General features: G+C 27.0%; 1 protein-coding gene across 1 annotated transcript in view; it reads left to right on the forward strand.

Moving 5' to 3' along the window:
* Positions 1-529: 529 nt before the first annotated feature.
* Positions 530-17,122, forward strand: part of LOC113375256 — a 58,646-nt gene continuing 42,053 nt past the window's right edge. The window contains exons 1-2 of the mRNA XM_026615199.1: positions 530-551; positions 669-902. Coding sequence (XP_026470984.1) covers positions 530-551; positions 669-902 — 256 coding nt within the window. The remainder of the gene's footprint in view (positions 552-668; positions 903-17,122) is intronic.

Raw genomic sequence — 17,122 nt, forward strand, 5'->3', positions numbered from 1 at the left:
ATATAAATGAATGAATTATAAAAATTCTTCAATGCTTGGAAAAACAGTTCATTTGAAAATAACAAAATTCTCTCGTGACAACTTCAAAAGTTTATAAATCTCAATTCTTGTTGATTGAGCCGATTATATACATACATCGAAAAGTTTACTCATCTTCCAAGGCCTATGTTCACTTGTCACTTGCACCTAGTTAAACAATTGTACTGCTTATAAAGTAATATAATGTCACATAAATGCTTATTGATTTTCATATTTGAAAACATATATAAAACAAAAATTGTATTTTAACCTTTTCGCTACTAGAGTGTTTTCCGCAAAAGTGTCGCTGCTGTACGGAACAGCGTGTCCATTAGTGCTACAGAACGGACCATACACAATGATACATTTTCAGATTTTTCTATTATTTTCAATAAAAATGTGTTGAAAAATTAAAAATTGCCTCTGATAAATTAAAAATCACAGTAAAAATTAGGATTACTAATAGTTCAACTCGTAGTGATTAATCTTGAAACAAAGACCGACACGGAACATGTCGTCCATGGACGACCCAGGTAGTCGAGTGGATGTCGTCCATGGAAAGCACTCGTAGCAAAAGAGTTAAAACTTACTCTACTGTAATTTACTATTTAATATTATATAGTGCTCATATAGTTCATATTTTTTTGTAGAAAGTCCATTGGAAGAGGTATCAGGGGCGTTATATGGAAAAGGAGTTCAATTCATGATGACGCATGACATGGAACTTCAACTTCCAGAAATGCTGTTCGACAGCGCCACACTAAAAGTGTCTCCTAGGGGGTTTGAAGGATCCGGGGCAATTGTCAAGTTGGAACTCATGCCTATGGAGAGGTCTCTAGCAAACACTAACGGCGAGGGCAGAATTTTTATTTTCAAGAAAATAAGTGAGTAGTTTTATTCCCGTAGTAGTTAAAAACATATTATCCTTATAAAAATTCCGGTATTGGAATGGCTTTAGAACATTATTACTTACAGAATAACTAAAAGCTTTTTTCTCGCGGCAACCCGATTGCTAAAACTACGCATTTCTGGTACTATATTTATTTCTTAATAATTTAAACTCGTAATTTAACGCAACCAATAAAATTGAATATTAATTCACCCTCTTGTCAACCAACTTCCTAATATGTGTCTAAATAAAATTATTTTGTAGTAATTTAAATTCTGGTTGTAGCATATCGTTTAATTTCAAAATATGTATAAAGAACCGAACTCAAAAATATAAATTAATTCTGTTATTCGTTATAGAATTCTTCACTACGAACCCTAATCAAACCTGACTTATCGATTTTTAATCGTAAATTAATTGTAAAAAAACTAATGATTAATAAAATAAATAAGAAATAATGTTTAAAACTAAAAATATAATAAAATATAGTTGTACTAAATATCAAATGGTACTGCTACTTATTGAAATCAAAGTGAGTTAATTCTGCAGTAACGAAAAAAGTAAATTATTTAGGAAGTATAACTAATGCTATATATAATTATTTGTTTTAAATATTTTGTGAATGTTTATTCCTAAGTTGAATAACTAAACTGTCGACTATCTGGCTAGGTTAAAGCATAATATTTGATAATGCAGATTAAAATAAAATACGACACTTAACTCTTCAAATTTAGGCATAATGATGTCAATAAATTTCACGTAAAATGTATAAAATATATTATCACTTCAGAATCTTATTTAAGGCTTTAATATAATATTTATATACATGATTTCAAGTGTAGTATAATTTTTCACTAGAAGCGTTTATGCCCGATTACGGTTAATAAAAAATAATAATTATAAATAATTTCAATCCGTATAAAATATTAATGCATTTAAATATACAATCAAGCAATGAGAATATTTATACTAAAAAATATTTCACTTGTGTAAATAATTTACTACAATTAAGAACGTTTAATATAAAATTTATACTATATTTAGTGCGAAACTATTACAATAAAAATGTTTAAGCCAAACCGTTGAAATCTTTTGGTTTGAAACTTCAAGCGAAAATTGGAATATAAAAATAAAAAGTTGGAGTATCGAAAAGTTATAATTATATAACAAAAGAGAGCAAAACTGTACAAAATATTATAAATAATTCTAAGAAAAATTATTATTTGTATTATGAAGTTTTTCAAAAAAGAAATCCCGGAAATTCACACATGCAATATTACGGTTACTAAAAGATCTAGTTTCAATCTTTTAAGTTTGAAACAAAATAAATTTCAACAAAATACGAAAAATCGTGTCTTGACCGATATCTGTCTATTTATGGAAACATTATCGTGTATATTTGTAACAGGAAACTGGAATTGATATGTCAGAATCGAGTCAATTTGTTTAAATTGGCGTTAGAAACGCAAAGTTTACATTACTTACAAATTTACAATATTTAAAATTACGATTCATTATAATATTCCAGAAGTACTAAAATTATGAGTATGATCAGGGTCAGAAAACTAAATGGATAATGAAAATACACGAAGATATCTTTCAAATTTTCGCGACAGTTTTAAGGTTCTAAAAAATTTCGGTTTGTTGTCAATTCAAACGAATTGATAACAGATGACTGCCACAAAATAAAAACAATACAATGAAATTGATTTTGTTAAAATATGCTTCGTATGAATAAAAAGCATTATATAACACATTATAGTTTTTCAATTTAATTAATTGATATTGTTTTGCTTGAAAACTCCGAAAATTCAAGATAACTTTTAATTTTTTTTAACTTCAGCTAAAAGTCTATTATGTCCTTTATGAACTCTATTCTATTTGCTATGTTTATTCTTACGGCTATAGTTATAACGTTTTAATATTTATTGCTTATTTATTATTATTTATTTATCTATTCATCAACGGATTTATATCGGAAATGTATATTTTGTTTACCATATATGACTAAATGAATTCATACTAGATCATGATATATGGATAGCACCTTATTGTATTATACAAAAAAAAGGTATTTCATCAAATAATTATTAGTGTGTGGCCTGCTTTGTTAGGTTAAACCCGTTACTGATTATTTACCTATGTCTATAATAAGACGTTTTCATAATATATTCGAGTCAGAATTATGTGTGACATAAAATACAATATAATAAATATATCATCTATTATGGAGAAACTAACAGAACCAGTTGTGATCAGAATTTTCCATTTGCTCGAAAGTTATCGCACATCGTGTTTTAGCTAATTCTTGTATATCTTCTGAGTTCATCTATCAAAAACATGCATGAGACATTTATTAATTCGATGAAGGAAAATTTTACATAAATGTATTCGGTATGAAAAAAGTACCGGAACTATTAATATAGAAGACGTCCGGAATTCATACTGCGGTTCACTTTTTTCAAAAAACCCACGATCATTCGGATACATTGCGCAACAAAAAAACTTTGCATTTTTTATATGTTAAAAAGGCAAAGAAATTTTTGTCTGTTCTAGTTTTAATGCGGCAGTTAAATAACTTTCCGATTTATGTGAAATTTGACCGATTTATCGGTTAGATTAAAAACAAACTATAACAACATGTGGAGTGAATCTCGATGGTTCTATTTGCTACTTTCTCATTATGATATCCCAAGATGAATCAGAATAGTAGCAACTTATGATTCATACATAATTGGGATGTTTGTTTTTTATATAACATCGTAATTTTATTGAGAGCAATTTAATTATATGATCTTATATATTCATAATATTGAAAGAATTGCCAGTTATATCGACTCATGCATAATTGATTTTATATCTTCTTTACGCGACTTTTCATTTGTAGCATATATGCTCCTTTCTAGCACTAATAGTTAAAGTAAATCATAAATAGAAATCCATTTTTCTAAAAATAAATTAAATCGAGGTTTGAAGAAGATAGGTATCTGAAGCAATTTTCACGACACACGTAATTTAAATTTTAATATTTCAATTTAAATATATTATGCATTTTGCACTGTATTTTATATGTATATAAGCTATATATATTATTAAAAAAGGTAATTAAAATATAAGATGCTATTCCTAAAAATTATATTATTCTTTTCTAGAAATATAAATAACAATTAAAATTATAAAAATACAATTGATACATGTGGAGTTAATAAATTCTCTAATACGAGAAATTAAAAATAAGAAAATGGTAATATAAATGAAAGAATACAGCGCGTGTCAATGAACTAATTTCGCATTGATATTGCTGCAATATCACACACACACACATATATATATATATATATATAAACTAACTTTTTTCTTAAAAATTTTTTATTTATTTAATTTTTTTCCAAATTTGGGTATATATAAGCATTAAACATTAAACCGCACTAATAATAAGTGCTATCTTTAAAAATATATCGACTCAATACATTTTCACTCTTCTGACAATGAGAACTGTTTAAAACAAAAACACGTATTTTCTCTATGTTTTAGTGCGTTTTGATGTTTATCGTGTGTGTGAAATTGAAAACTGGGAATCACTGGCCCAAAATTCACTTCCGAGCTATGTTTTTTTCGGAGAAGTTGCTTGAAATTGACCATAGAACCAAAATCACAAAGTGCCTCTATGATACGATTTTAGAAACAATAAATGTCGATATTTAGATTAATTTGTTGTTCCAGGTTTTACGTATTATGCAATACATTTTATTATTATGAAAGAAATTCATACAAAGTTCATTATTTCTATATGTTTCGGCATATTATACTGCTTATCTTCAGTGAAAATTTAAGTAAAGTACATTTAATTATTTCGAAACGTATGGAACTATACTCTTGAATTGCAATTCTTCGTTACTTGGCCAGACCTGCAAAAATTTAGGAAAACGAAAGAATGGCAATATACAACATAAAAGCAGCACTCTTGTAGACCACGCTATTTCGAAGAACCATAATTTTGATTTCAATAATCCCTTCATTAATATATTATGAAAAAGCTCTATTTAAAAGAAGCATTGCTGAATCGATTTTAATACCAAACACAAATAATACAGTGAAATTATGGACAGACATCAATATTTTACATAATACATATCGAAACCCCATAAATACTTATAATCTTTAAAAAATAATTCCTAATTTTTCTAATATGTATATGCACTCAAAATGTTTCTCAGCATATCGAAACAAACCTTTTCTGATTAAAAAATATTATTTTTATAAGCTAGACATCTATTTCTTAAGTTTTCCTAATTCCTGATTATTCCTATATATTAAAAAATACTGCAGGGTTTGATCTCATAACAGGTAAAATGCTGAGGAAGTACAAAGAGAAACAGTAGTCTTCATAACATACATTTTTAATGCCAGGAAGGGTTACTGGTCGAAAACCTTGAAAGCTGCTCAAATAGTAATAATACCCAAGCCAGGTAAAAGTTTGACGTGTGTATCCTTCTATAGACCAATTAGCCTGCTACCAATAATTTCTAAAATTCTCGAAAGATTCTTATTAATACGAATTAACAATGACACGCCAATTGATAGCTGGATTCCATCACATCAATTTTAATTTAGGACTAGACACTCAACGATAGAACAAGTTCACAGATCAGTTCACGTCATCAACAAAAACCTAGAAAATAAGAAATACTGCAGCAGCCTATTTCTAGATGTTCGACAAGCTTTCGGCAAGATGTGGCATCAAAGCTTAATGCACAATATAAAAATAACTAACAGAAAATTATTTTTCACTACTAAAATCTATATATATATATATATATATATATATATTATACACCTGCGACCAGGGCCGGTCCTGGGGTCCTTAGCGCCCGCATGCAACTTTGTTTCCTGCGCCCCCCCCCATTAATTTTACCGTTTTAAGAGTTTATCATTAAATTATATAAATATTTACATATTTTTTAAAAATTGTAATTATTCTGGATTAAGTACACAAAAAATTAGATATAATCTAGAAGAGTACGAAATATATTGATTTTAAATTGATTTTATCGATATCAATAAATAAAACAATCCTGTCATAATTTCAGATTTTAGTAATATTCAATATGTAAAATATTGGTTAAGGATGTAAGTTTATAAGTATGGTGTAACTACCATAGCTTATACCATAGAATTTAAGAAATGCATTTCGGAAATAGTATTTATTATTTTGATATAAAGATCTTGATAAAATTCTATAACTTTAATTTATCAAAAATATTAAGTGAAATAAATAAATTAATTTTTAATTATTCTGGATTTGGTGCACAAAAAATTAGATATAATCTAAAAGCGTATAAATAATATATTGAATTTAAATTTATTTAGAAAATCTAGGCGATTCGGGGGTTGATCATAATCAAGTATTTTGAAATTTTCAAACATAACACTCGTATTTCATGTTGGATTTTTTAAATTTTAATTTAATTTAATTTTTCATCATTTACAATATCCAAAATTGCGTCGTAAACTTGTCCTTATTGATATCGTAGGAGCCGTCATATTAAGAGTATCAGCTTGTTGTTTTGAAGTTAAATTTTTAACGTATTTTAGAAGTATTGTTCAAAAATCAGTAAAAAATGCAAATAAATTACACATTTGTTGAACAATATTGAAAAAAAAACTTATTATATTTGATATGTATTATTTCTGTATAGTTAATAATTATTAAATTTAGAGTATGGACACTACTAGGTATGAAACAAGCCTTAAGATTTCTGTTCCAAAGTAAATTTTGCTTCCATTTTTTATATTTGTTCCACGCATGTCTTCAACATTCAAAGTTCAACAGATACGAAACATTTGCAACAAAAGCAAAAGTTACAATTCAATTTCTCGGAATAAATAAGTCATTTTCTAAGCACTGACTACTCATTTTTATAATTTGTTTATATGTTTTTAACAAGTTCCGATTCAACTAAATCAGCTCGCAATTTTTCGTCAATAATGCCCAACATTTAATTTAATCTATCGCAGGTTTGCGCTTATGGGATTGAACACTAGATAATTTCCTTTTCGATTCCACGGTAACTTCAAACAAAGAAAAATTGAATAAGTAGATTAAGCAATAAACAGAGCTGTTCTAGATTTTAAATAAATAATTCTAGATTTTATATAAAAAATATAAAATATTATATTATAAATTTAATTTCCGAAACTCGTTTTGGCGCCCCCTAAGGCTTGCGCCCGCATTTTTTGCATGCATCGCATGCAAGGCAGGACCGGCCCTGCCTGCGACTTACCAACAGCAACAAATTTTTTATTGGCTACATTTGCAGTGTTGTCCACGCATAAAAATTCGATTTCAGCATCCAACTTAACGCAAAATTATCTCCATATATTAAAGTCTGGTTAAAAAAATGGAGAATTGAAATCAGCAAATCAAAATCAGTAAGTAACATTTTCACTGTGTCATCAAAAATGTCCACCGCTATTTATGAATAATGTAGAAATTCCATAAAAAAGACTGTTAAATATCACAAAAATCCGATTTCAGCATCCTACTTATCGCAAAATGATCTACATATATTGAAGTCTGGTTAAAAAAATGGAGAATTGAAATCAGCAAATCAAAATCAGTTCAAGTAACACTTTCACTTTGTCATCAAAAATGTCCACCGCTAATCATGAATAATGTGGAAATTCCACAAAAAAGACTGTTACATACCTTGGAATTCATGTTGACAATAAATTGAATTGGAAAAAACATAATGAAAAAAGAGAGCAAGTAGCTCTAAAAGCAGCTCAAATGAATTGGTTGTTAGGCAGAAGATCCAAGCTTTCGATTGAAAATAAAGTGCTTCTTTATAAAACCATAATGAAGCCTATATGAAATATTGATTAGACTATGGAGCTTTGCTTCAAAATCAAATGTAACAATAATTTAGAGATCGCAAACAAAAATCCTGATATCGATTCCAGACTCCGTACCACTCCGTGGTAAGTGACCAACAAAAGTGTCTACAATGATCTTCATATGCAAAATGTTCAAGAAACGATAAGACTTCTAGCAAAACACAAAAATAAACTAGAAAATCAACCTAACCAATTAGCTCACAAATTATTACAAACTGGGCAGAGATAGAGGCTAAAGAGAGCCTGGCCACTGGGCAATACATAAGATAAGAAGATAATTTCAGTGGAGATTATACTGATTACAATACAAGGCTTTCAGTTTAGCTTATAGAGATGTTATATATTTCTGATAGGTAAATAAAGTGTAAATAAAAAAAATCACATATTCAAATATATGATTGACAAATCCTACGCTTGTTCAAACAGTAAGCTGAAGATTGTGCAACAGATAACAAGGATTTTTGTATTCCACTGAGGATGAGACAAACTTTAATATTCTGATCACTCATAATACTTTTGATATATATATATATATATATATATATATATATATATATAATTGGTTTGAATTTGTGCAAGTGAAATGTATATTGTTATTTTCCACAACCAGTCTTTATGGAGGTCTGATTAACAATATATGTTGTTATCCACGATACCAGATGCGATGACTGTTAGACAGTTCGCCTGTTATAATATTGTCATAATGAATCTAAATAATGTTGTCATCGTCAGTTCCGAGACTCATTCAATGTCATGACATAAGATGTTCAGCCAGATTACGAGTTTCGTTTCGGCTTTCTAAATTCTTTCACCTGTGTGCATATGCGAATGTATTTGTGTGTCGCGGGTATTTTCCATTTTGATTGATCCCAATGCATATGAAGTGCCAGTTTATTAATCACTGATATAGATATATATGTAAATAATCTATATTTAAATTATATATATATATATATATATATATATATATATATATATATATATAGAGAGAGAGAGAGAGAGATATTTCGTTTGGCATATTCTTGAAACAGCCAAGCAGTAGAATATAAAATGGAAACACAAATTCAAGAAATAATAAAATATATTATACTCTACTTTTCGGCACTGTACAAACGTTATCATCTAGTAGCTCTAAAATAACATTTTATAATTTTTTTAAAATAAATAAAAAGTGCATCCATAAAACTTGCATTTTGTAAAACTATAATATAGTTCAACGTTAATTTTTTTTGTATTTTTATTATATATATAAAAGGCAAAAATTTATAAATTAATCTCTAATTTTTCCAAACGTTTCAAATATAGAGATGTGCACAAAGTACATAATTTAGTACTAGCATTTATACTAGTTTTTAACGAACAAATATATTCTTGTTTTAAATAGAGTAATTGAAAAAGTGTTTAGGGGAAGTCCAATAATCACTTGATCGACTTTTAAAGGATTTTTGGACCCCCCTCCCCTTTAGTGATATACAAAATTACCCCTAACCCTACCCACCAAACCTCACGTATATTTTTAGTTACGGGACAAAATGGTAATTTTTCTTTTGAAAATGTTTGAATTTTTTTAAAATAAAATCAGATAAAAAATCCCCCACGTGAATTTCTCGATTTTTTGTCAAACCCCCCCTCACCTGATTAATGGACGCTCCCTTATATATTTTTACATAAACAAATTTTATTCATAACTTTTATTGGTTGTGTTTTAATTTGTTTTTTCAAACTAAATAATATCTATTTTATAAATTCGTCTATTATACACGTAATTTTTGTAGTTTTTTTTGAGTTGCAATATATATCAAACGGTAAAAAAAACTAAATCTACTTCGATTTTTCTAGAAAATACATAATAATCAATAGTTACAAAATATTTATTATGTGCTGTAGTGCAGACAGTTTTTGGAATAATTAATATCGTGTAATTGCCTTTTCATATATAGCAATTAAAAAAAATCTAAAGAAGTTTATAAACTATAACAGAGGATGTATAATCAAAAATGCTACTAAATATTGTAATATGACGTTTTAGATCGTATAAGTGACAAATATGGTATAAAACGTTTCGAAGTCCAAATCCAAACAAACCTTTTCTGACCAAAAAATATTATTTTTATAAGCTAGGCATCTATTATTAAGTTTTCTAATTCCTATATTAATAAATAAATGATAATTGTTATTACAAATCGAATCTAACAATGACTACTGAATATAATTGCGAATGTCGCTTTCAAGCATCAAGACAAAACGTCAAAATTTACGGTCATTTCCTCGATATTAACACACATTAATCCATACTTTTTTTTCTAAACAAGTTGGATAAATATGTTCCTTTCAATTTTCAATTTTTATCTACATGTTGAAGTCTTTTTATATTTGAGATTTTTACTAACATTAAATTTTTCCAATTTTCACAATTTCATAATACCTTTTACAATACCCATTTATATTAAACCAATGGATTTAAAATCGTAATGTTTTGAGACTTAATTTGATTGTTTAATATCATTTTAAAAGCAGACTGAAATTCTGTAACATATATGGATGCTAAAAAAAGTTGAATGAAAAGTGGAAAGCTGATTTTGAAGAATCAATGTACTTTTTAGGAAACTCAAGTCAAATTTGGACTCAAAGTTGCAATTTCTTTGAATATATTAATTTTATATTAGACGCACATTTTACAAAATATAAAAAAAAATAAAAAAAAAACAAAATAAGTTTTCAATTCAAAATTGAAGTTAGTGCACTATAAATAGTATATTTGGCCTGTTTACGTTAAAAATGTGAAAACATTGAAAGTATTTCACCGAGTCCATTCTATACATATTTACGTGCGCACATGCTCGTCTACCTACAATTTATATGGGTAAAACTGATATGTTAATTTCTCAATTCTAAATGATACATTTCGATGAAAAATTTCCTTTAAATAAATTAGCACACTTTTTATTCATAACTTAACACGGTAACGATGAACGAAAAAAGTCTGTGGCGTGTGGTAATATCAATCAAAATCAATCTATTACAGTTTTTACGAACATATTCGTTTTTAATTGAGGTTTACTTGTGTAGATCTCATTAATAAATGATGTATAAATTTCCTTTTGCGATTGAATAATGAAAAATAAATTTTGAAACATTGCTTATGTATCTTCACTTTATGTATTATCAAAATCAGAATAAATTTTTATTTATTCATATATTTTAACAGTAATCAGAACTATGAGGTATTGTATAAGATCCGACAGAAAGAAAGGATTGATTTACAGCGTCCATTGTTTCTATATAGACCGGGGTAGAAAAGTATTGGGGCTTTGTGAGTGTAGAATTTAATAAAGTTTTATTTAAAAGATAAAAACCATAATTTTCAAAGATCTGTGAATGCATGATCATTCTTCGATGGTGTCTGCATTTTTGAGTACAAAAACTATACATTTTAAAAAGAAATGGTTGTTACAGTGAAATCGTCTAGTTTATTTCACATTTCACAGACCTTCGTGCAAACTAAATTGGAGTAACCCAATGGTGAGATATAGTTTCAACAAGCCATGGTCATTTTGCACGTACGATGTCAAATCAGATGACATAACGCGGTCTGGCCAGATCCAATGCCATGTGATTTTTTCTATGGTTCATCCTAGAAGACATCAAACCATCTATACTTTAAAAAGCAATCAGAGCAGAAATGTCAAAGATACCGCCTAAAATGACAACACGTGGTATGAAAATTTTCAAAAATTACCTAACCCTCTATATTGCAAACAAGGGACAAAAATTGGTTGATATTATGTTTTGCAAATAAACATTAATATCCATCCATTATCTCAGCCGGACCCTAACAAGCTGTTTTGAAAGCTGCTTAATTCTACGTTTAAGACGCCATTAAAAAGCACTTCGATCGATTACCCTATTAACTGAGACATAATATTAATTTTATATTAATTAGTTCATATTAATTTTTGGCCACACGGTTGCTTTACTAAATGTGATAATGCAGCAAATTCCTCGGAATGCAATTTTCACTTGAGATTTGAGAAAACCTAAGTAAGAATTTGACAATTACCTGGTGAAAATAAAGAGAACAATGATCAAAGTTCAGCATAAGGAGTTCGGAAAAATTGCCAATAAGATCTCATGAGAAAAATGCATAAAAACATGCAATGCAAGAAAAACATGTTTGATACAAATGGTCACCGTGTAGATTTATTATGTTCGTTATTTCCTCGTGATGTAATAATTTTTATATTTAATTTTGATGTAAAGGCTTATATCGTTCATCTCAACCTTAGAAAGAATTAATTAAAAAAACAAAAAAATCGCATTTTTACCCATCATGTCAATTGTCGGTTGGCGAAAAGATAGGTATTTATATATTTAACACCAATTTTCATGAAATCAGAATCGAACAAAAAAAATATTTTGAAGACCCAGAAAATTATATCGTTTGCAGAAGATGAATGAATAAAATAGTTATAAATATTATATTGCGATTATCGATTTATGTCACTGTACCTATAAATATTTTTCGATTATTTTGCTTTGCGGTAATCAATAAATTACTATTACGGTAAATTTACAAAGTTACTTAAACTCCTGTGTGAATGGCCATTATTGCATTTTTATAGCATGTTTTTATTGAAGTACATTTATTGTTTTACGTGAAGTATAATTTAATTTTTAATAATATAAACAAAATGAATAGATATTTCTATGTCAATTTAACTATAATTAGGTATATGCTAATAGAACATTTTAATTTTGTATATACATTTATTTTTAAATTTTCAAAAATCTATTTTTTAATTTACTTTTTTGTAAATATTTATACACACATAAAAATAACTTCAAATTTATTATTCTCATTAATCTATAATTTGTCCATAGAACGGTAATTTTACTTCCTTTGCCAATAAAGCCAATATATCTACTAATCAATTTGTTATTTTATCAGACATGTTATAAATTTATCTAAGTCAGTTAAGAAATTTAAATTTCCATAATCAAGTCATTATTAAATTCTCAATGTGTTAGGCTTTCCTTGAAAAGTGATTGAATTGTATTCGATATTTTCTTTGTGGTAGGTAAGTACTATGAGTTTAAGAGAGCAAGCATTAAATATGAAAAGTCAATTTGATCAAATGCAGTTTTTGGTTGTAAATCTTATAAATATGGAGAGCAAACAGAAAAATCTATGTCATAGTTCAAATTTTTATTGGAAAAGAGTATGGAGAATATATCTTGCCGAAACGCCAGTACAAACCAGAACTGTTTTGCAAAATTTCATATCTGCCAATTTTTATGTTGCATTATTTTACAAACTGTCCAATGAAAATTTAATCATCTTATTTAAGTATACTTTTTTAATACAGTTTTAAAAAAAATAAAAAACTAAAATTTGAGTTAAATTATTTCAATGAGCACGATACTTAACTTTTGCTAATTATTATAAATCAAAACATCAACAGACACAAGCTCATATTTGAAGGGATTAACATGACATAAAATTAATTTATAGTCTAAGAACATTATGGAACAATTGTTTATTGATTGCTGCGCTTTATAAAGCATGATTTGCACAATAGGTTAATATGCATTAATTTCCAGGTTACATCGTGCCAATATATTATTATTGTATATCTTTTATATTGATATGTATAATGCATCTACATTATCCATTTTATTACATTTTTTACGGGAGATGTATATAATATATTTCGAACTGAACTTTTTTTATTTATTCACTGAAAAACCACATATAAACTTATAGAAAAGAGTTGTTCATAAAATGCAATTTTATTAAGACTAGTGAATAGTGTATTAAAACTATATAAATCACCGCGACCACGATTGCTTTTCAGTCTGTTAAGAAGACTTAATTAATTTAATCAATTTCACTGTGGTGATCAACAATTTTAATTTGCGGTATTTAATGCTAGATACAGAAACTCTAGTTTATATACAAATGAAATTTTATTGTTGTTCAGTAATGTGATGCAATAAAACCATTGAGTCACAAGAAATTCAATCAATAGATTCTTCGTTGTAAAACTAATCCAACTCGGAAAAAATATCACCTTGTATTTATTAGTCAATTGAATTAAAACCGCAATGATGTATGATATTTCAATTAAATTTTAAATAAATTCATAACAAAGCCCCTTGATATTACCTATCACCTACTCAAAAATGACGGCCATACGATTAAAATATTTAATTTTTGCTTAGCAGTTTTAATACTAATCTTCTGTAAATACAAAAATATTTTTGTTCTAGACTTTTTGAAAAGTATAATCGCGATAATTCTTAAATTCACCAGTAGAAATGAATTGTGGCCAGATGTAAGTAAATTAAATTGACCTCTATATTTGCAATTATCAATATTAATATCATTCTTAACATAATTTTAAGATATTTACATGACATTTAATATCTTAACATAAATTTTATTGTAAACATTATTTTTAAGTTTAATAAAGAAATTTAAGAAATATAATATGTGAATTTGGACGTTTATTAGAAGTTATATTACATCATTTGCTTTTATTTTGAAATTACATTAAATTATTTGGATTTCATTGTAGATTTATATTAAACGATTGGTTTCATTAAAGCAGGTCGCTAGAACCAAATAATTTAAAAAAACGTGTGGGAATTATCTACACATTTGAATTCTTGGAAATCAAAATTTTATTTGAAATTATTGAATATGATTTAAATATTATAATCAATACATGATTAACGAGCAAGATCATTAGTTTTAGTTGCAAATATCTAGTCTAAACTATTTTAGCAAAACAGTTGTTCATGCAAGTATTAACATTTTTGAATCATTTTTATTTTGGAAATGCCTCAACACCAATGGCGGTTAAGTTTAAGCATAATTTTGAGAGCATTTATAAAACTAACCGAAAAAAGTTATTGTAATCTTTATAAAAATGCATTTATTTTAGGATATTGTAATGTCATGCTTTGGTTAAAAATAAAGAAAACAAAAATTTATTACCCTACTGAAAATACAATCTTAATACAAAACACTTGATACATTTTTGTACATGCAAGGAATTTTTCCTTAATATTAAATATGTGTAATAAGTAGCTAGTAATAAATGATTTTTCTACGACAATTTAAAATTATAAAGACGTGAATAAATTATTACTATCTTATAATTGAATAATGCATTTATTATAATATGAAAATAATAGAAATGAATGTTTAGCAAAAAATAAGTGAGTTTAGAGAAATCTAGTAACTTATAGAAATTTCTGCTTATGTGAACAAATTTAAATTATTATAACATAAAATTAATTTAATATCGTATATTATTCACAACAAAGTCCTAAATTAATTGATATTAAACATTTATTATTTTTGCAATGCGGCATAACCGGCTTTTACTCGATACGAGTTGGATAACCGGTGTGCGAATAATAAGCATTTCTATTAAGAAAGTGCATATGAACGTACTTCTATAAAAAATTTGAACAAGTAGTGCGTAGCTGCCGCTCACGCTAGAAATTGAAAATCCCATAAATTATATTAACTATATAAATTATAATATCAAAATATTCTAAAAAAAATACTAAAAGTTTGATTATATATTCATCAAAAACATAAACATAATTAATATTAATTATATAATGATTCTGTTATTTATTGTTATTTTTATTGTCATTAACAACATAAATATTTTGGTAAAATAAAGCTATTAATTTATTTAAAAAACCTGTTTTTAAATACAGTTTATCACTATAATATTTTTTAATTATTTATTTCAATAATAAGATATAATATTAATAAAATCTATTTCGCAGTAGTTTTCCTGCATCGAGTTCAAGCACAAATTTCAACTTTCACAATGTTACTTTTGCTGACATATGAATATGTTCTAAAACCATCAACCCTATAGGTAAATTTTCAGTAATAAATCGTAACAATCAATATCATTTAAAATCTAATGGCGTGAATGAAGTAGTAGGCACTTCCTATACTTTTTTTTCAAATTCTACCATTTTTGTCTGTTGCATAAATTAAAATTTGACACCTTGACGTCAAGCCGAAAAGGGGTAAAATATGGACCTTAACTGTCCTTAAAAAAGTTTAAAAAAAATATCTCATGTTGTTTGGAAATTATGAGCTTTTAAGTACAACCTAGACCTTTGGTCAAAACATGAGCATTTTTTGATTATTGTGGTTAATTTTTAATAATTTTGTTTATTTAAACTTTGGAATCATAACCGTGAATAACATTTCTAAGACCACAATAAAAAACAATAATACAATTGCCCCAAGTTTTCAAAAAATAATACTTTTTGTTGAGCTTTGTGTGGTCCTCCTTTAAAAACAATGTACTGGCAAGTTCTATCAAAAGTTGACGCTTTTGATCAAAATTGTAAAATTATAAAATACTTGATCATTTCATTATTGGAAATTTTCAAAAAATATAAATCTAAAAATTGGTTTTTTCTAGTTTTTTAAAAAAATTAATATATTTTGAGATTCAGTGATCACATTTCTGCGAAATAAAGATGATTACTACGAAATAATGGAAATTGTCTTTAATTTATATAAACATTAACAAAATACAAAATTAAATTCACACACACATACATTAAATAAATTACGAGAGGTATCATTGTCGTTTTTTACCGTTTCTATATTGTTTATTTTTTGACTTTGTATACACGTACATTAGTCATACACAATTTATAAATCAACTTTACAATTTTATTTTATTGAATTGTATATAATTATATAGAGCAACATATATATTTTTTTGTCAACAATTTTTTTGCACTCCATCCTAGTGCTCTGCATCCGCCCTAGTCGCTCCACCCAAGCAATAGTGTTATTCAATAGTTAAGTTAAATATTACATGGTTTGAGGAGAGATGATACAGCATCGCTTGTAAATGATTTCACGTTTTACTCTTTTATTAATGCTTTTTTGAATACGTTTGGAAAAATTCAGCATATTACTTCATGCAATCTTCCGAATAAATCGGGTTACGATAAACTATTGAAACTTTGCTTAACTTTTAATAATGTCTATCGTATTTAAGAAACGAAATTTCATTATAGTCAACCCAATATTAACTTCCCGTAGGGCAAGTTACAGTAATTGCAAAAAAGTCGAAAATGAAAATTATAATTTGTCTCTAAAATAGCTATGCAGCGCAATTGCTTTTAAAAAAAGTTCAGAAGTTTCAATTATTAATAATAATAATAATAATATATATGAAAAAAAATCAAAAAGAAAAGTTTTTTTCCTCAAAAATATCAAAAATCTAATTTTCTCGAAGTTTTCAAAAAGCCTTTGTTAAA

This window comes from Ctenocephalides felis, unplaced genomic scaffold, assembly GCF_003426905.1.
Source record: "Ctenocephalides felis isolate EL2017-DRISC unplaced genomic scaffold, ASM342690v1 CF-g0.4_SCAFFOLD_01886, whole genome shotgun sequence".
Classification (NCBI taxonomy): Eukaryota; Metazoa; Arthropoda; class Insecta; order Siphonaptera; family Pulicidae; genus Ctenocephalides; species Ctenocephalides felis.